This window comes from Vombatus ursinus, unplaced genomic scaffold (assembly GCF_900497805.2).
Source record: "Vombatus ursinus unplaced genomic scaffold, bare-nosed wombat genome assembly UNPS02007284.1, whole genome shotgun sequence".
NCBI lineage: Eukaryota > Metazoa > Chordata > Mammalia > Diprotodontia > Vombatidae > Vombatus > Vombatus ursinus.
The window spans coordinates 15,032,539-15,053,707 of record NW_020947062.1 but is presented as its reverse complement, the minus strand read 5'-3'; the positions used below and the strand labels follow the sequence as shown (position 1 = coordinate 15,053,707).

At 42.8% G+C, this 21,169-nt stretch overlaps 1 protein-coding gene across 1 annotated transcript in view; it reads left to right on the top strand.

Annotated features, from left to right (window-relative positions):
• Positions 1–21,169, top strand: part of AKT1 (AKT serine/threonine kinase 1) — a 134,041-nt gene that overhangs the window by 99,005 nt on the left and 13,867 nt on the right. Inside the window, exons 10-12 of the mRNA XM_027849188.1 lie at positions 104–232; positions 7,831–8,045; positions 18,989–19,076. Coding sequence (XP_027704989.1) covers positions 104–232; positions 7,831–8,045; positions 18,989–19,076 — 432 coding nt within the window. The remainder of the gene's footprint in view (positions 1–103; positions 233–7,830; positions 8,046–18,988; positions 19,077–21,169) is intronic.

Sequence of the window (21,169 nt, the reverse complement as noted above, 5' to 3'; positions counted from 1 at the left end):
AGTGAGGTATGACATTCTCTGTTCTGAGGTCAGATGTTTTGTCTTCTCTTCGGTCCAGTCTATCATTCTAACCTTGCTCTTAATTTGGACTTCTCCTGCCTAGTTGGAAAACCTAATGCTGGACAAAGATGGTCACATCAAAATCACCGACTTTGGTCTGTGCAAGGAGGGGATCAAAGATGGTGCTACGATGAAGACCTTCTGTGGGACTCCAGAATATCTGGCCCCTGAGGTGAGTTAACTCTGTCTCCCTGCCTCCCTGTCTCTTTTCTTTTATGGGCCTCAGTTTCCCCACTTGCAAAGTGAGGGGGTTGGAGTTGATGAGCTTGGGAGATAAGCTGTCTTTTACCATTCTTTATATAGGTGTTTAATAAATGCTTATTGACTAACTGTGATTTCTAGGCCAGCTGCTTTGTGTTCCAACTTTGCTTTCCTGGGAGATTTGTGGCTTTGATAAATATTTATTGAACCTGATATGTGTAGAACATGCTCCGCGTTGGAGGAGATAGAGGGTTTAGATGAAGTCAGATGTGTTCCTGCCATCAATAAGATCCCACAATAGTGTGATCTTGGTTCTATGTCATCTTTCAATGACCCGTGGTTAGAGATTACTTCTCAGTGCCTCACTAAAGGAACTTATGCTATCAACTAAACCCATTTTCTTTTTCAAAATATTTTATTTTTCCCAATGACATGTAAAAACAACTTTAACAGTCTTTTTTTCAAATTTTGAGTTCCAAATTCTCTCCCTCCCTCTCCTCTCCCTCTCATTGAGAAGGCAAACAATTTGACGTATTGTTATACACGTGTAGTCATTCAAAATACATTTTCATGTAAGTCATGCTGTGAAAGAAAGCACAGACTACCCCCCCCCCCAAAACAAAACAAAACAAAACAAGAAAAATAAAGAAGGTAAAGAAAAAGTATCTTTGTTCTGCTTTCAGGCTCCACCAGTTCTTTCTCTGGAGATGGACAGCACCTTTCAGAATTGTCTCACATCATTGTATTACTGAGCATAGCTAAGTTATTCATAATAGATCATCATGTAGGATTGCTGTCACTATAATATTCTTCTGGTTCTGCTCATTTCACTTTGTATCAGTTCATGTAAGTCTTTCTAGGTTTTTCTGAGAGCATCCTGCTCATCATTTCTTATAGCATAATAGCATTCCATCACAATCATATACTACAACTTGTTCAGTCATTCCCCAATTGATGGGCATTCCCTCAACTTCCAATTCTTTGCCACCACAAAAAGAGCTGCTATAAATAACCCATTTCCTTTTATAGGAAACTAAAAACACCTGCTAAGTGCTCTGGGTATAAATACCCTGCAGAGGCCAAAAGGTTGCTCTAATCCTGCTTGTAGCTTTTTCCTCTCTGACTTAAATAATCCCCTTCCCTTTTTAAAAAAAAAAAATTGACACATTTTGTTCTAATGTGACAGAGCTTCCCAACAAACCCCCTTCCAAAGTATCCCCCAGTTTCCATCCTAAGATGTGTCTTGATTTTGAGAGGATGGTACTAATGTAACTTTGTATTTGATCAGAGTTTTGTTGTCCTTCATTGTTATGGTCATTATGTATAATGTTACTGTATATGTTGTTAGGCCTGTGGCTTTCACTCTGTATCATTTTGAAGTCTTCTCAGGTTTCACTGAATTGTTCATTTTTGTTGTCCCTTGTTAATCACATACTAGAATTTAAGCAATTGCACCATCATTGGTTACATATTTTGTTTCCAGCTTTTTTTGTGTTCTTTTGAGAGGAGGGACTGCCTTTTGCTTTTCTTTGTATCCCCAGCACTTAACACAGTGCCTGGCACACAGTAGGTGCTTAATAAATTCGTATTGACTGTTACAAATAATGGTGCTCTGAATATTTTTGTACGTTTGGCTTTTTTCTTGCTGTCAGTAACCTCCTGGAGTATACTCAGGCTAGTACTAATACTAGTGGAATCTGTGGGTCAAAGGATATGAACAATTTAGTAATTTTTCTTGTGTAACTCCAAATTGTTTTCCAGAATAGTTGAACCAATTCAAAGCTCTACCAGCAGGGAATTAGCATGCCTGCCTCTGGCCTCTGCAACATGATGCTTTTCCCTGTTTGTTAACTTGATGAATGTGAGGTAGTACTTAAGGGTTGTTTGAATTTTAGTTTTCTCTGTTTATTAGTGATTTGAACATTTTTTTCCCAAGGAGTGATTGGTAGTTTGTATTTCTTTTTCTTTTTTTTCTTTTCTTTTCTTTTCTTTTTTTTGGTTGTTCATATCCTTTGACCACTTGTGTATTGAAGAATGGCTCTTAGTCATATAAATAAATATCAATTTCCTAGAAATTTTGGATGATAAGAGCTTATGTTTTTTTACTAGCCTCTTTCCCAGTCATGAGCTGTGTATGTCTATGTGTGTGTGTGTATGTGGTGTGTTTTTTTTCCTCTTTGGGTCTACCCACTTTTTTGGTGGATAAGTTCAGTATTGGGTGCTGGGAGACCTACACAATTTAGATAAAACACAGAAAGGCGATAGGATGCAAACAGAAAATTATAATTTACGATATCACAAAATTAGTGCATTAGAGAACTATAAAAAAATGCTGTGTAAAGTCCAAGGGAAGCAGATATCATGACAGAAGGAGTCAGGGGAGGCTTCCTATAGGGTGTGGCATTATATTTGGACTTTAAAAGATTGTTAGGAATTCATTAGGTGGGAAGGGAAGCAATGCCAGGGCTCCTACCTTGGAAGATAGTGAGCTTCCCATCACCAGAGGTGCTTAGGAAAAGATTAAATGACATCTGCTTCCTTTCCTGCAATAATCAATAATAGTAGCTAGGTGGAGCGGTAATAGAATACTGGGCCTGCAGTCTGGCCTCAGACATTTATTAGCTGTGTGACTCTGGATAAATTACTTAACCTCTGTTTGTCTCAGTTTCCTCTTCTATAAAATTGGGATAATAATAGCACCTGTTGCTCAGGATTGTTCTGAGGATCAAATGGAATAATACTTGTAAAGTGCTTAGCACAGTGCCTGGCACATAGTAGGCATTTAATAAATGCTTGTTTCTTCCCTTCTTCCTTCAATAAGGGAAGGTTATATAAAGCACTATGGTCCCTCACCAACATCTGATTTTTTACTTTGTCTTGGATAATCTGTCCTTTACTCAAAGTCACTGAACTCAAAGGGCTGGTCTCTTGGCATCTGGACCAGTTGCTTCTCCTGTATTACTTCAGTCCCTGCTAGGGCATGAGCTCTGGCAGTCCAGTTTTCTGTGTCTCGAAACGATGATCCCAGCACTCTCTTTACCTTCATCATTGTTGGGTCACAGCAGCCAAGAATCTCCCATCTGGCACCTTTACTTCCCATCCCCCCTTCCACGTATATAGTAAGGTGGCTTTGCTACCATCTCTGGAGTCTCAGTTTTTCTTTCTTTAAAATGAAGGAGTTGAATTAGATTGTATCTTTTTCCTCTCTGGGATTTAATTTTCCCGTTTGTAAAATGACACCATTGGCCCTTTGAGCACTGAGATTCTACATTCTGTGATTGCTGGCTTAAATTGGGTTTGAGAAGGGACATGCTGTTTCACTTGTTCACTGCCCCTGATCACCCTCTGGTCTGGAAATTAACTATGAGCTAATGCCATTCATATTCTGGGCTGCTCTAATTGTCGGGAAGATTTGAGCTATCCAAAAGCAGGATGGGTTACTTCAGTAGGTGGTGAGTTCCTTGTCACTAGAGGTATTCAGACACAGGGAGGATGACCACTTACTTGTCAGGGATATTGTAGAAAGGGATGTTTGTTCAGATATGGTTGGAATTCTCTGGTTCTGTGACCTTAGCTCTGTCCCAATGCTCCCTAGCCTTTATTGAGCCCTATCGAAATGTGAATACTTGTTGATCATACCTATGGGTCTTTGAGGGCACCAGGAAAAGGGATTATTACTAGAATTCAGTAGTGGGCAGAACAGGGAACAATGGTGTGAAGATAGAGGGAGGCATCTTTTGGCTGGATATAAAGAAAAAGATTCTTATAATTAGAACTGTTGGAAAGTAGACTCCACCACCTAACTTTAAACCACCACCTGGTCTTCAAACAGAGATCGGGCGGCCATTTGTTGGGGACACATTCTAGAGGGAGAGATTTGTTGTGCTTGGTTATAAGTTGGGCTAGAGGTTTCTGGGGTTCTTTCTAGCTCTGAGATTCTGTGATTCTATTTACCCTCATTTTATAGGTGGTGAAACTGAGACCCAGAGAAGGGAAAGTGGAAGATCCAAGACTGTTCTCTTTACTGATCTTTCTGGAAAGGCTGTTTTTTGAAGGGGGAAGGGAGTTCCTTTTACCCCAGACATTACACATTGAACCTGCCTCAAGGGAAGAAATGGATTGAATTATATGGAAAGTGGCCTTCCAAGTGTCAAATTCTGTGATTCTTAAGACACAGTCCTTGCCCTCATGGACTTTACAATCTGCTTAGGGAGATAAAACATATACTTAAATGAATATAGAATTATAGAATGAGAAGATTCTCAGAGGTCATCCAATCCAGTCCCAACTGAAGCAAGAATCCCTTCTATCAGAGCCCCCAGAGTTATCTTCTGGCCTCTGTTTGAGGTCCTCCATTGAAGCAGAGCCCACCTAGAGTCCCAAGGCAGGCCATCCCACTTGGGATGGCTCTGGTTGTTAGGAGGGTTTTCCTTCACATGGTGCTTAAATCTGCCTCTGCAACTTTCTCTAATTATTGCTCGTTCTGTCCTCTGGGGCCAAGCAGAGCCAGTCTAATCCTTCTTTTTTGTGACATTTCTTCAAATATTTGAGGACAGATATCACATCCCCTCTCTCTGTCTTTTCTCCATGTGATGCAGTACAACCAAGCATGTATTCTATAGCCTGGAAATAAATACATAAATTAGAAGGTGATAAGTACTGAAGGTCAAAGTACTTTGAGAAATTTGAAAAAAGGAGCAATTATTTCTAGTTAGGAGAATCAAAAGGTTTGGTGGAGTTTGCGGCACCTGAGATAGGTTTTAAAAGAAGGATCTCAGCAGGTGGAGGGAGGAAGGGACAGCTGAAATATTGGGGATGGTGTGAGCAAAAGTGTAGAATTGGGAAAAGGGCTTTGTTGTGAAAGCCAAGGGAAGAGAGGGGATTCCTTGGAAGAATCCTGTAGGAAAAGGTATAGGGGGAGAGGGCTGTCTCAGGGCTTGGGGGTGTGTGTGTGTGTGTGTGTGTCCCCATGTCTAAAAGTGTTGATGTATTTCACCATGTAAGTACATGGCTGGTCATATACTGGTATGAGGAAGTAAGTGTGTCAAGATGTGAGGCATGTGTTATTGTGTGTATGAAAGAGGAGGGGGTATGGTTGTGTCTGCCTGGAAAGGGAGTGGTGTAAAGGTATATGTGGTGGCAGAACTGTGGAGGAAGTAAGATTGTTACCTCTGAGCCTATGAGAAAATATAGTTATGCATGTGGTTGTATGGCTGTAATGTGAGCGAGTGGATTATGTCTACCTGGGGAGATAGCGTGGTTGTCTTTGTCACTTTAAAGGTCTGGGGCAGATCAGGAGAGGCTATGATTCAAAGAATTGGAGACACTACCGTGACCTCCTGTTAGGCCGACTCAGGCTCTGGGAATCTAGGAATCGCAGTGGGGAGAGGCTGGGCAGCTGTGTTGGTCAGTGTTCTCTGGGCAGCTGCAGTGACAGCTGTCCTATTAGGATGAATTACCCAGAGAGGCTGTAAATAGACCTGAGGCAGGGGGTGGGAGGGGAAAAGCAGAGGGACTGGTAACCTGATCCTCAACCCCAACCTTCTGAGAAGCATCGTGGCCCTTCCCCCGTCCCCTGAGTGCTCAATGATAGCCTAGAGAGAGCTATACTGGGGACCTTGTGGGCCACACCATCAAATCTCCCTTAGAGGATTTAGAACTGGAAGAAACATTAGAAACTCACTTTTCTTTTCATGTCACCTTCATTTCTGAATTGAATATATCTCCCTCCCCTTCCCCCTCATCCATCTCCTATAAAAGAAAAGAATGCAATGCAGTTGAGTGACGTCAGCCAGCATGTTAGCCATGTCTGACAGTATATGCAGTATTCCACACCCATAATCCCCCACCTTCGCAAAGAAGGGAAGGAAGTGCTTCTCTTCTCCAGGGCCAAACTTGGTCATTATAATTACATAATATTCGATTCTATTTTTAGTCTTTCCTTTTATATTGTCATTCTAACCCCTTCATTTTATAACCGGAAAAATAGTCCTAGGAAAGAGAAGAGACTTGTTCAAGGTCACATGGGTAGTGCTTGGCAGAAATGCCAATACCAATTAATTAAGAAATGCCAATTCCTTCATTCTGGACTCCAGTCCTCTGAACCCAGTGAAGGGCTAATGAAGAAAGGTAGTGAGCTCCTTCGCAAGGTACCATAGTGGGAAAGACCACTGGACTAAGAACCTAGAAGCTCTGTTGCTTATATGTTGTGTGATTGTGGGCCATCCTTTCCCCAAACCCTTTCTACCTCCATTCCCTTATTTTTATGATAAGAGGGTTAGACTAGGATCAGGGCTGGGGAGCCTGCGGCCTTGAGGCCACATGTGGCTCTCTAGGTCCTCAAGTGCGGCCCTTTGACTGATTCAGGGCCACACTTGAGGACCTAGAGGGCCACATGTGGCCTCGAGGATGCAGGTTCCCCACCCCTGGACTAGGTAATAGATTCTGAGTTCTCTTCCAGCTCTGATACTCTGTTTTCTGTTCAGTGTTACTGAAATTCTTCAAACAAAAACTAGAGAACCCCCTGCCAGGAGACTGTATCAGGTATTCCTGTATGTGAGGGAGAGAGCTAGAGTGCTCACTTCTGTAAGGTAATGAGCTTCCTGTCTCTGGAGGTATTTGAGCAGAAACTGGGTGACTGTCAGTCAGAGGCTGTGGAGGGGATTCTTGACTCAATGAGAGGTTGGATCAGAGGTTTCTTTCTAATGATTCTGAGTCTTAAACAGTGAAGATTAATTTCTTTCTGTGTAAATATTACCCTTCATATTTAGAAGGGTCCATTTGAAGAATCTCATTTATGCCTTGTGCCCACCTAGTGCATTTATACATACGGTACTTCCCAAAGCTGTTTCCCAATAATAGTCATAGTAACAAGGCCTAGTTTATCAAACACTTAACTCACTATAGTCTTACAAGGTAAGTAGTAAAAGCATTAGTCTCATCATTTTATTGATGAGGAAACTGAGTTTGAAGCTTAAGCCACTTGTCCAGGTTCACCCAGCTCATAAAGGTCAGTGCTGGGGCTTGAACCTCTGTCTCTCCATGCCCAGCATTCTCTCCACTCCACTGTACTCTGTACACTGTCCCTCTGTTATCGCTGTTAATCCTCAACAGCAGCTGTGCAAGGCTTCCTGAGGACAGTCCAATCCACCCTCCACCTTGGCCCGTCACCCTCAATGATTGCCTAGTAGAATGTAAACTCCTTGAGAGCAGGGACTGTTTTTTCGTTTTTGCCTTTTTATCTATACTACTTGGTACAAAGTAGGTAACTAGTGAATGCGTGCTGGGAGATTGATATTGGAAGGACAGGGATTATGAAGAAGAAAACTTAGAAAGAGGACGACAGTGCATGTGGGTGTCAGAAACCAGGTCTGCTTCATTCTGTCCTCCTCCCAACCCGAGGAACCCAGAGAATTAACCCAGGAGGGGCTAATGAAGAAAGGTAGCGAGCTCCTTGGCAAGGCACCGTCGTGGGAAAGACCATTGGACTGAATGTAGAGGCCGGAGTTCAAGTCCTAACTCTGGAATCTCTTTGGAGTTGGCACTCACCCTTGACTCCTTGCCCCACAGGTGCTAGAAGACAATGACTATGGACGGGCAGTGGACTGGTGGGGCCTGGGAGTGGTGATGTATGAGATGATGTGTGGCCGGCTGCCCTTCTACAACCAGGACCACGAGAAGCTGTTTGAGCTGATCCTCATGGAGGAGATCCGATTTCCCCGAACGCTCTCCCCAGATGCCAAGTCTCTTTTGTCGGGGTTGCTGAAAAAGGATCCCAAGCAGAGGTAAGCAGGGGCTGTGCAGTGGGTAGACAGGGGCTCCTTCTGGTCCTTTCACCAGTTGACTACATGAGGGTAAGGAAGGCAGATGCTTGTTGACAATCGTTGCCTTCATGTATCAGTCATCTCCTTTATTAAGTTTTTTATGTAGGCCAGCCATTATGTGCTAAGTGTTAGGAATGCCTGGGAAGAAAGTGAAATAATATGGTGGGAATTTGATTATCTTGTGTAGAGGGGATTAGATCTGGTCTGTCTGGCCTACAGGTAGCGAGGTGGCACAGTAGATAGAGTGCCAGGCCTGGAGTCTGGAAGAGTCATCTTCTTGAAATCAAATCTGACCTCAGACACTTGCTAGCTGTGTGACCCTGGGCAAGTCACTTAACTCCGCTTGCCTCAGTTTCCTCATCTGTAAAATGAGCTGGAGAAGGAAATGGCAAACCACTCTGGTATCTTTGCCAAGAAAACCCCAAAAGGAGTCACAAAGAGCTGGACACGACTGAAAAATGACTGAACAACAAACATTTGGCTGCTTCTAAGTTGAAATCCTATAAGTTATAGGGAGGTAGGTTTCATTTCAGAAAGAGATAGAAACTGGTCCTGTGATTTTTATTGGTACAGGGAACTCCCAGGAGCATTATCTATGTTCTATTATATTTTTATTTATTTTGTTAAATATTTCCCAATTGCATTTTAATCTGGTGTCTGGACCCAGAGTCTGTTTGACAATTCTGGCCTAGAGCACCAAGAAATTAAGTGACTGGTATGGGGTCACAGCACCCATGTGTGATGTGAATCAAACTTGAACCTGGACCTTCCATGGCTTTGAGGCTAGTTCTCCATGCATTACTTCATCCTGTCTCTCAAAAGGAAAAATTTCCTAAAAATTAGATCTGTTCAAAAGTAGAATGCACTGCCTCACTAAGTACTGAGTTCCCCATTACTACAAGGTAACATCATCCAAGCCAAGATTAGATGGCTTCCTCTCAGGGAAATCATTGAAGGATTTCTTTATGGGAAAGTTGGACCAGAGAAGTCTGTAGTCCTTCCTAAGCTTGAGATTCTGGGATTCTATGATATATGTTCAATGTGTGGGGGGTGGGGGTGGGGGGGATGCCTCACGTGTGCAACAGGGGGACAATGGTAGGGTACTCAGCGTCTGTCGGCAGAAGTTCTACCCTAGCAAGTTCCTCTGTCTCAGGGGCTTATTATGCAGGGCCCTGGTCTCTGTTGGATACATATTTATTCCTCGATTATCAGCAGCTCTGGTCATTAATAATAGTAATTGTTTATATTTCTGTAGTGCTTTCTGGTTTGTAAAATGCTTTCCTCATGATGGCCCTTTGAGGGTAGGAAGTGAAAAATAATTATATCTGCTACAGATGAGTATGATAACTTGCCTGAGTTCTTCAATACTTGTAATGAGTGTCCGAGCTGAGATTTGAACTTATATCTCCTGATTCCAGGTCTAGATTTCTCTTATACCATACTCTAGGTGTCTGCAAGGCAGGATCAAACTTGGTTCTATGGGTTTTCAGCTCCCTTGCATTCCCAGAAATCAGTCCTCTGTAAACTTTAGAAGGGCAGAGTCTCTAGGATTGGCCTTGTTTTGGTCACACAGGAAACCCCATCTCAAGTGATGAAGGAAGCATCTCTCTTTTCCCTATGGAAGCATTCTGAGCATGTCTTCTAAGGAGTCTTCTCCTAATGCCCAAGCTGGGTCTGCCCCTACTGGGTACCCAGCCAATACCCTGAGAAACCACCCTGGCCCAGCTGGAGGACAGTAGTCTGCCCTCCCTACCCTCAGGGAGTGCTTATTCTATGATTGATTGCATCTATAATTAGTAATAAAAATAAATCCTATTCTGATTCCTCATGCATGGAGGAAGGAGCCGCTGGGTTCTTAAAGGTTGTTCCAGGAGAGTAGAAATTCTGTCCACTTCACCTAAGCTAGAAAGGTTTTAAATATAGGCCTTATGAGAGACCCTGTGTCTCTTGACCAAGGCCAGATAAGCCAAGTTGGGAAGGCTCATCATTAACAGGTCAGCCTGGGGTGTTGAGTGTTCTGGGCCACAGCCACCCAGAAGGTAACTTGCTAAACCACAGTGAGCTTGTGAGCCATTGGTGGAGAGAGTGCCAACCCCAAAGAAATCAGCTCTTTGAAATATAGAAGAAATAATGTAATAAAGGATGAATAGGGTGTGGGTAGGAAGGGAGCCTGGGGGATTTGGGGAGAAGAAGTTAAACAGACAAGGACTCTGGGCCTTCTTGCACACAGATTACATACTTAATAAATGTGAGTAGGAAGTATTTATAGCAGGCCTAAACATGGAGCTCCCGTGTTAAATTATGAACCTTTCTTGTATTGATTTAGTTTGCAAAGTTCCAGTTTACATAGACTTACCTTGGTGACACAGCTGTTTTATTAGGTGAGGTTGACCATGGACTTTTTGAAACCTGTGGCCAGAATTTCAGAGCTAGAAAAGAGCCCATAGGGCTTCTAGTTCATTGAGTATAGTGAAAAGGGCACTGGATTTAAAGTTAGGTGCCCAGGGATTGAATCCCAGCTCTGCCATTTGTCCCCTGTGTGACCTGGGGACACACAAATCACTTAATTTTGGAGGGCCTTCGTTGGTTGCTGTGTTATTTCAGTCACGTCCAACTCTTTGTGACCCCATTTAGGATTTTCTTGGTAAAGATACTGAAGTGTTTCTCATTTCCTTCTCCAGTTCATTTTACAGATGAGGAAACTGAGGCAAACGGGGTTAAGTGATTTACCCAGGGTCATACAGCTAGTAAGTGTCTGAAGCCAAATTTGATTTCATGAACATGAGTCTTTCTGATTCCAAGCCCAGTGCTCTATCCACTTCGGCCTCAGTTTCCTCACTTTTAAATTGATGAGTTTGGATTAGATGGCCTCAGAGGCCCCTTCCAGCTCCTTCCACCCTCAATTCAGGGATTTGAACTCATATCTGAGTAGAAGTTCCCTCTGCAACATCTCTGGCCAATGATGACCCAGCCAGTACTAGAAGAACTCCAGTGATGGGGAACTCATTACCCATTCCATTTTTGGACAACTCTCATTATTTGGAACCAGACCAGAAAGAGAGTGTGGTTATCAGCTGTTCCTTATGAGTCTGGTTACTAACTTAAGTAATTTGCCTGAGAATTTTGCTCATCTTTGCCATTCAAAAGTTTCTGTCCCCACATGAACATTTATTGGTGATGAGGAATTAACCTATGTCAAATGGCCTTCAGGTGACCTTCGAGTTTAAATAATATAATGATAATAATAATAACAATAATTGCTAGCATTTATAAATCACTTCAAGGTTCACAGAGTGAAAGAGTCACATAGCTAGTAGTTGTCTGAGGACAGATTTGAACTCAGGAAGATGAGTCTTCCTGACTCCAGGCCCCATATTCTGTCCACTGTGCCACCTAGCTGCCCCTATCTCTGTTTTTATAGATGAGGAAATTGAGGCAGATAGAAATTCAGTGATTTGCTCAGGTCACACAGCTAATAAGTGAATAAAGCCAGATTTGAACTCAGATCTTCCTGAATCCTGGTCCAGTGCTCTATCCATCCAAATGCTAGCAGTTAGCTATCTGATATCTGAACCATCTAGTTATCTGCTCACATAAGGAAGTAGTAACAAAGCTCAGATCAAAGCCTAGGAATCCTATGTCCATGGTTGTCTTCACCATTTCCCCCTGGGATTGATGTTCAGTTGGGTATTGTGCTTAATTAAACCACTTCAGCCCTTGGGGTTGAGATGCAGCAAGGGTGATTGTGTGAGAAGACAGGACCCTAGGGTAGTTTCTGCCTTCTCTTGGTTAACCAGATAGAAATTGAGATGGAAGTTTCTTTCTGCCTGTGCCAGCGACCTCTGGACCAACTTCTCCTTGGTCTAGAGTCTGGCGTCCTTGGTCAGAACTGCCCCTCCCCACACCACCACTTGTGTCCCAAGAGCTAGCTGGGAAACTGCTGTGTGGGGCCCAAGGTGGCGGCTGTGTTCTGCTGGTGTAGGAATTCCTGGCCTTGCAGCTGCTGCTTGGAGCATCCTCCAAAGGAGATGAGCCAGCTGCCTCCCCTGGCCTCCTTTGCTGGGTTGCCACAGAGAAGAGCCATGGGAACTGTTTGCATACAGAATGACAGTACCCCCTCTAGTATGATTCATGGCCTTTGCCATCCCCTGTTCAAAGTGACGTGCTCCCCAGCCCTTGCCTAGAAGAAGGGCCGATCTTTCCTTTTCTGTTTCTTCATCTAGAAAAAGAGAATTTTCTTCAGAAGGGAGAGAATTCCATTGGCACTCCTGAAAGAATTAAGAGCTCTTTGAAGAGTGGACCAAAGCAAACAAGATTGAATCTAGTTGGATATGTGGGATCTGTGACCTCGGTGGTCTGGGAGCTCTGCCGACTGGTGCAGATTACAGCCTATCTTGGCCCTCTCAACTGCTATGATTCTGGTCCATGTTTGACCCATTAGCAGATCTATATGACATGAAGAATTGAATTTAAGAGTAAATATAAAATTCTTCAGTCCGGTTAATTTTTTAAATTTAGGTACAAGATGGATGAGGACATGACTGAATAGTAATACGTATGTGAAAGGAAAACACCTTGTTCGTTGTGACTCCCCAGCAGTGTAATTTGGAGCCAAAGAAACCAAGGCCATTTTCCAGATGGAGTGAGGTGAAAGTCCCATTGTCTCCTACCCTAGCCAGACCCACCTAAAATATTGTGTCTGGTCCTGGGCACCATATTGGAGGAGGCACATTGACAAGCAGGAATGCCCAGAGGGTGGTGACTAAGCCATTGAGAGGACTGGGAACTGTGTTTTATGGGGATCATTTGAAAGAACTAGGGACAGAAATTCCTTGAGGGCAGAGACTGTTTCACCTTTATCTATTATTGCCAGCTCCTTGCACATAGTAGGTACTTAATAAATGCTTGATTAATTGAACTCCTTGAAGGCAAGGATAGTTTCATTTTTATATTTCTGTCGCCAGTGCCTGGCATAAAGTAGGAGCTTAATAAATGTAGTTAGGTGGCACAGTAGATAAGAATACTGGGCCTGAGTTCATATTGACCTCAGACACTTAGATGCTATATGGCCCTGGGCAAATCACTTAACCCATGTCTATTCCAGTTTTCTCATCTGTAAAATGGGCATAATAATAGCACCTGCCTTCCAGGGTTGTTGCAAGGCTATAATGAGATAATATTTTGTAAAGCTCTTTGCAAACTTTAAAATGCTATATAAATGCTAGTTATTGTTATTATAATAAATGGTTAATGATCAATATTTTAAAATTAATTAAAATATTAAAACTTACGGGGGAGGTTTCATAATTCTCTCTTCGAGCATCTGAAAGGTGGTCATGTGGAAGAGAAATTATAGTACTCCAGATGATGTGACCACTTATGAAGGTTGTGGAGAGGGCATCCCTCCTGCATGGGTTAGATTAGGTACCTCTGAGGTTTTTTTCAGTCCTGAGATTCTATGATCCTTTGGTCTTGGCTTGGGGGTGGGGGGTGGGGGGTGAGGTATATTCTAACTCGCTTTCTTCTCCTAATAATTTCCAACATCTGAAGATCCCAAATGATGATAACTCCTCCCAATAGTACAGAATTTTAATATTCAGAAAATACTTTTTCTCTCTTTGTGAGATAGTTAGGGAAGGTGAGGATTTGCCCATTTTACAGATGAAGAAATGAGGCTCAAAGCTCAAAAGTGGTTTTGCCTATAGTGCCCCTTGCTGGTGAGTTTTGGAGCCTGCCCACACACCCAGGTGTTTGCAGCTCCGTGTCTAGTGTATACCACGTTGTGTCTCCAAACAGATTGGAGGGGACATTATGGGGAATCTGGGAGTTGGGGGAATGAGTCATCCATGCCTCAGCTCCACTGAACACAAATGTAACCCTAAGAACCTGGCAATTGAAATGAAAATTATTTTCTTTGGTGGTACAGTCTGCTCAGCATGATTCTGTCCTGTCTGCTAAGGGACAGTTGTCTTCCCTCTGGGGACCCCTTTCCCTACTTGGCACAAGTTCCTATCTGTCCTCACTGCACCTCAAAGCCCAAAGGGAAGACTGAGTTGCTGAATCCACACTAAAATTGTCTAATGTAAGCCCACCTCCTCAAAACTTAGATTTCAATATGTGATACACTAATGGGTATCACATTTCTTGCCTTTTCAATGCTTGGGAGAGGGGGTATAGGGAAGGAAGGGGAGAATTTGGAAAAAATTTGGGAGAGAATTTTTTTAAAAAGAGGGAAAGGGGGCAGCGAGGTGGCACAGTAGATAGTGCACCAGCCCTGAAGTCAGGAGGACCTGAGTTCAAATCCAGCCTTAGACACTTACTAGCTGTGTGACCCTGGGCAAGTCACTTAACCCTGACTGCCTAGTTGGAACAGGACTTCCATGTTCCAGTAAGGACATCAAAAGGTGCACATACCAGCAAAAACCTCTTAAGTCCTAAATTTGTCTCCAACCTACTTCTCCATACATCTGTCTGTCCTTCATTTGGGATAGCTAGGTGGAACAGTGGATAGAGCATCGCCGTGGAATCAGGAGGACCTGAGTTCAAATCCGACCTCAGACACTTGACACTCACTAGTTGTGTGACCCTGGGCAAGTCACTTAACCCCATTGCCTAGTCAAAAAAAAAGGGGGGGTGGAATATGATACAGAGGAAAGCACTGGGAAACTTCGGGTTCAAATCCCGACTGCTGCTTATAATCTGTGTGACTCTGGGCGAGTCATTTTAACCACTCTGGTCCTCACATTCATTCCCCATTTGAAAAATTCAGAAATCGGACTGGATGACCTTGAAGGTCCCTTCCAGCCCTAAATCAATGATTCTTCAGGCTGTCCCCCCAAGTAACTGGAAGAAGGAGATCCAGCTCTTTCTTCACAACATTGTCATCATACACTCCAGTGGATGTGTGACCTCAGTGACCCAGATCAGAATCCATCCATGCCTGCCAATCCTGTGCCACCTGTATCTATGTCTTCCCATCAAATGAGATACTATAGGTAGAGCAATTGCATACCTTACAAGTGCAATATAAGGGTTAATTATAAATAACAGTACTAGCCGCTAAGTAATAATAATAATAGCTATCATTTATATAGTGCTTCCCGTGTGCCAAGCACTGTACTAAGCACTTTATAATTGTTATCTTATTTGATCCTCCCAACAGTCCTTTGAGGTAGGTGCCCTTTTTATCCCCATTTTATGGATGAAGAAACCAAGGCAAACAGTTTAAGTGACTTATACTGGGTCACACAGAGAGTGAGTGTCTGAGGCTGGATTTGAGCTCAGGTCTTTCTGACCCCAGGCCCTGTGCCCTATGCCCTGTGCCCTATCCACTGTACCACCCAGCTGCCCTAAGTGTGTGTTTGTTAACTCCACCAAGTCCTACTTCTAGGCCACACGGTGGCACAGAAGTGACCCTGGGTCCTTGAAGGCCCTGCCAGCAAAGCACAAGTTCTGCCAGGCTGAAAAGGCTGCATATTTAGTGAGAGATCATGGCTGCCTTACTGAGAATCAGCCTCAAAAACTGGGGAAAAGCTCATCATCAGCAGGCTGACCACTAGGAGAGAAATTGTTTTTTGCCATAAAACAAAAAGAAACACATGACCCACAAGCATGTTTAAAGCTGGAGATACAAAAATGGAGGACCTTCCTCAAATATCCCCCATCCTCCTGGCCTACATCTTACTTATTTCCCTGACTATTGAACTTCCCAGCCATTAGGGCAGAAATGATCAAAGGAAAATTGTTACCTGAGGACTCTGGGGCAGTAGGATAGTGACAGGGGAAGAATTAGCCAGAGAATGAAAAATTGACCTTTTGCAAACTTACATTTGACCTTTGTCAGACCAAACCTGAGTCCAAAGGGTCTCCTTTGAGGATAAGATTGTCTTAATTATTAGGCCATTATCTTCTATAAATTTGTCAACCTACCTGCGTATTTGAATGTCACATCTTATACTCCCATGTAATTATTTTCCAACTACATGAAAAATAAATTGCCCCTTCTCTATCAAAAATGAGTACTGTTTGTCTTCTGGTGATTCTGCGTGCTCCATTGGTGTCCACACAAAAATTCTGTGATTATGGTAGGAAAGGAGCTAAAAGAACCGTTTCCCAACTGACAAATGGTCAGAGGTAATGCATAGGCAATTTTCTAAGGAAGAAATCGAAGTTATTGACAGCCATGTGAAAATATTATCCAAATCACCAATAATTACAGAAACACAAATTAAAGCAACTCTGAGGTTCCACCACAAATCCATCAGACTGGCAAAGCTGACAAAAAAAGAAAAATGACAAATATTGGAGGGGCTTTGGGAAAACAGACATACCTAGTGCATCGTTGGTGGAGCTGTGAATTGAGTCAGCCATTCTGAAAAGCAATTTGGAACCATGCTCCAAAAGTCACTAAACTGTATATACCCTTTGACTCAGTGGAACTGTGGCTAGGGCCTATACCCTAAAGAGATAAAAGAAAGATCAATAAATAAAGAGGATCAATATGTACAAAAATATTTATAGCAATTCTTTTTCTGGTGGCAGAAAATTGAAAACTAAGCAGGTGCCCATCAGTTGGGGAATGACTTGAACATATTATAGTATATAAGTATAATGGAATACTATTGTACTGTAAGAAAGGATGATTTCGGGGGGGAACAAAAAAACCTGAGAAGACTTGTTATGATTGGATACAGACAGTGAACAGTGAACAGAACTGGGAGGACAATTGATCATACTATAAATCGAGATGGGATAGGCAACAACATTGTAAACACCAGCGACTTTGAAAGACTTAAGAACTGACCAGAGCAGTAAACCAAACACAATTCCAGAGGATTGATGTTGAAACATGATGAGAGAGGATAGAATCAAGGTGCAGGATAAGACGTGCATTTTTAGACAGTGATCATTGTGGAAATATTTAACGTGACTAGGATAGAGAATGACTAAACAAATTGTGATTCATCAATATAATAGCTTCAAGGAAAAACACATAGTGGAGAATTCAGAGAAGCACAGGAAGGTTTATATGAACTGATGCAAAATTAAGCAGCACAGAAAAAAATATACAATGACTATAATAATGTAAAAGGAAAGAAGAGGAAACAACCCAAAGCTTGGCTGTCGGAGTTGAAAAAACAGACCCCTCTCCTTCACTTCTTGTCTGGGGGCCTTTTGGGTGTGGAATGATGCACAGCTCTCTGACACCGTTCGTAGAATCATGTAGCTTGAAGTCTAGAAAAGATGGCCTCAGAGACCATCAGTCCAACCCTCTCATTTTACAGATGAGAAAACTGATTTTTCTTAACTGGGTTAAGTAACTTGCCCAGAATCACATAGGTAAAAAGTGGCAGAGCCAGGGTTCAAACTCAGTTTCTATGACTCCCACTTCAGCATGGTGCTATGGTTGATTGCTCTGTTGGCTTGGGTTAGGCTAGAGCAAAGAGCCAGGTTGGAAGATTAACAGAAAATAGGTACTTGCAGGCGTGAGATTTATCACTGTGCAGCAAGCAAACCCAGAAAAATAAAACCACACATACGTACTGTATAGCAATATGGACAGAGGCGTGGCCATGCAAGGCCAAGGTTACTGACACTGTGAGGAGAACATGTACTGTAGCAGTCTCTCAGTGAGAATACATACTCGAGTGTGGTCTGAGCAGAAAAGTTATATATCTTAAAAATAGGCTTGATTAAGAACAAATAATGTTAGGTATAGGATGGGGAATTCTTAATCAGACCTAGATGTGGTTGGGAAACTACCTGGGTTGCTTTTTGATATCAGACTTGGGTTGAAGAGTTTCCTAATTTGGACCAGAAATTGGATGAGGGTCTGAATTTGTTATCAGGGATCCCAGAAATGGGTGTCACAGCAGATCTGCTGGAGCTTAGAAGCTTTGATCGTTTACATGTTTGATGTAAGGTCAGAATGAGTCAGGACAGTAGAAGAGTACAGGCTATCTGTTATTGCTTCTATGGTCATTATGGTTTATGGTCATTAGGACCACTTAGCCTAAGTGATTCCATATTGGAGTCCTTTCACTTACACTGCATCAAAAAATATATTTCACAAATTAAAATTATTATATTGCTGTGTTAAGTTTTGCTGACCTGCTCTTTTGGGGGTTTCTTTAAAAATATTTGTTACATGGATGGCTAATTGGGTAGGGTTGGGGAACGGCTCATATATGCACATACAAGTATATACACACACATGCATGCATGCACACACGTGTGTGTATGTGTATGTTTATATATATACCTACACATCTCCTATACATATATATATATATATCTCCACATACATACACATATACATACATATAGACACACACACACACACACACACAGAAGGGGAGAGAGAGCAGCTAGGTGGCAGAGTGGATAGAGCGCTGGGCCTGGAGTCACGAAGACCTGAGTTCAAATGTGGCCTCAGACACTTACCAGCTGTGTGACCCTGGACAAGTCACTTAACCCTGTTGGCTTCAGTTTCCTCATCTAGAAAATGAGCTGGAGAAGGAAATGGCAAACCACTCTAAGAAAACCCTAAATGGAGTCACAAAGAGTAGGACACAACTGAATGAAAACAATATGGAAATAGATTTTCAGATACATATGTTTTAAATGAATGTGACATAAAAACAAAAATTAACAATAAAAATAAGTTATTTTTTTTAAAAAAAGCCCTATACTCGGAAGTCAAAAGGCCTGACTTTCAGGGTTGGCTCTGCTGTGTATTTTCCCCTTAAGTCCCCAGTTTCCTTACCTGTGGCCTCTAAGCTCCTTCCAGCTCTGACAGCCTCCAAAATGTTTCAGAAGACACCCTGCTGGGAATTTATCATTGTGGTTGATTTTAAAGTAACTTTGTCCTTCTCTCGCCCTCCACTCTCTCTCTGTTTCTGCAGGTTAGGTGGGGGACCAGACGACGCAAAAGAGATTATGCAGCACAAGTTTTTTGCTGGCATTGTATGGCAAGATGTCTATGAAAAAAAGGTGGGTTCCCAGGAGGCACGGAAGGTGGGACTGCTAAGTGAGGCACCGGCTTTCTCTGGGCTTCTCTTCACAGAGGATACCCAGCAGGCATTGGAGCTGTTTCAGAGTAGAATGAGACTTTTCAAGGAAGTATGGAGTTTTCCATCCCTAGAGAGACTCAAGTAGAGGCTGAATAACCATTGTGGGGGATGTTATGGGTGTGTGTATGGTGAGGATTCCTGCTCATGTATAAGGTGAAAGAGTAGACCTCTGAGGCCTCTTCCCACTCTGAAGTTGTATGATTCTGTGACCCTAATAATAATGATAATAAATAATAATAGCTAGCATTTACATAGTGCTTTAACATTTACAGAATGCTTTACAGTATTATCTTATTTTATCCTCGAAGTAGCCCTGAGAGGTAGGTGTTATTATTATCCCTATTTTATTTACAGATGAGGAAACTGAGGCAGACAGAGGTTAAGTGACTTGCTCAGTAAATGTCTGAAGTGAGATTTGAACTAAGGCTTTCTTAGCTCCAGGCGCAGATTCTTTCCACTGTGGCCTCCCTATGTGGCTCCATTGCTGCTAAATTGAGATTAGGCTGTTGGAGCTGCCTGCCTTGAACATCCTATTTCCCCACTGGAAAGTGGAAGGAGGGCCTTCTAGGGCATGGTGAGGCTATTGGCAGGGCCTGAGGCACCCGTTGCTGGCCTCTGCCCTGGCTTGGGTGCCTGCCAGGAGCTTGGCCAAGAGGCCCTTGCTACTTTTCCTGTTCCCTCTATTTCATTGTATGAACCAGGAGGCTCAGGAGGTCACAGGAAGCCGGGGGTGGGGGATGCATTTTATCCTGGCATTTCCTCCTGAGCATCAGACCCTGTTTGCCTTCATATTCTTGATCTTCTTAAGAATTGGGATATTGTTTTGAAGTCCTTATCCAGTAGATGTCCAGCACCACTCTTTGCCTGCTACTTCCAAAAAACAAACAAAAAAACTCTCTCTCTCTCTGTCTCTCTCTGTCTATTTCTCTCTCTTTGTCTCTCTCTCTCTCACTCTCGTTAGCAAAAGTTCCTAGATTTAGACATAGAGGGGAGAGGAGGTCCTTAAAAGTTATCTGGTTCCAGGGGTGGAGAACCCTCTTGTTTTATGACAGAAATCTGTAATGCAAGTGTCCCTAGCCTTGGAATCAGGAGAGACCTGGATTCAAATCCTGCCTTCTGACACTTTATCATGAGCCTCAGCTTATTCCTTTGCAAAATGGGAATAATAATACCTATAGCATGTCCCTTACAGAGCTGCTGTGAGGAGCAGATGAGACCGTGCATTTTAAGTGCTTTATAAACTGTAAAGGGCTCCAAATGTTTACCATCATTCATAAGCCCAGTAATTGCTCTTTCTGCTGTAACAGTCTGCCTCTGGTTTTTTTTTTCTTATAGATCAGTTTTTTCCAATTTATTTAAAAAATTTAGGCACACATTTATTTTTCGGATTTGTCTTTTTTACAGGTATTCATTTATTTGTTTGGCTTTTTAAAAAATTTAAGTTCCAAATTCTCTCCTTTCCTCTCACCCCTCCCCCACCCCCTGAGAAGGCAAGCAATGTGGGTGCCATATTCTAGCCCTTAGTAACCCTGCCTTTCCTGTTTAAGAATCAAATAATTTGAGGCCTGCATGGGACATACATCCAGTCTAATCCATACACAAGGGAAACCCCACACTATGACATAGCCAGTCCTGCCCAAGACTGTGATATCTATGTCCCTTGTGGTTCCCTTGGGCAAAGACCCAGCGAGGCACACGTAGGTGGTAGGTAGGTGCTAGGTGTTTCGTTTGCTTCACGCCCCTCATTGTAGCTCCTGGCTCAGGCCATGTATCACTTGGCTTTATCTGTTCCTCAGCTCTGGGGCACCAGTTCCTGGCTCATGCCTACTGCCCTGGGACCCTGGGCGAGCAGCTGCCCTTTTCCTGGGACAGAGGTCATTACTCAGAAATGTTTCACCTGTCCTCAATTCCTGGTAACAAGCTTGCTTCATTTCCTGTGTCTTTTGTTGACAAGGCACAACCTTCCCCCACTGCCATTCTCCAGGCCCTAGCAGGGAGACCCACTGGCTGTTC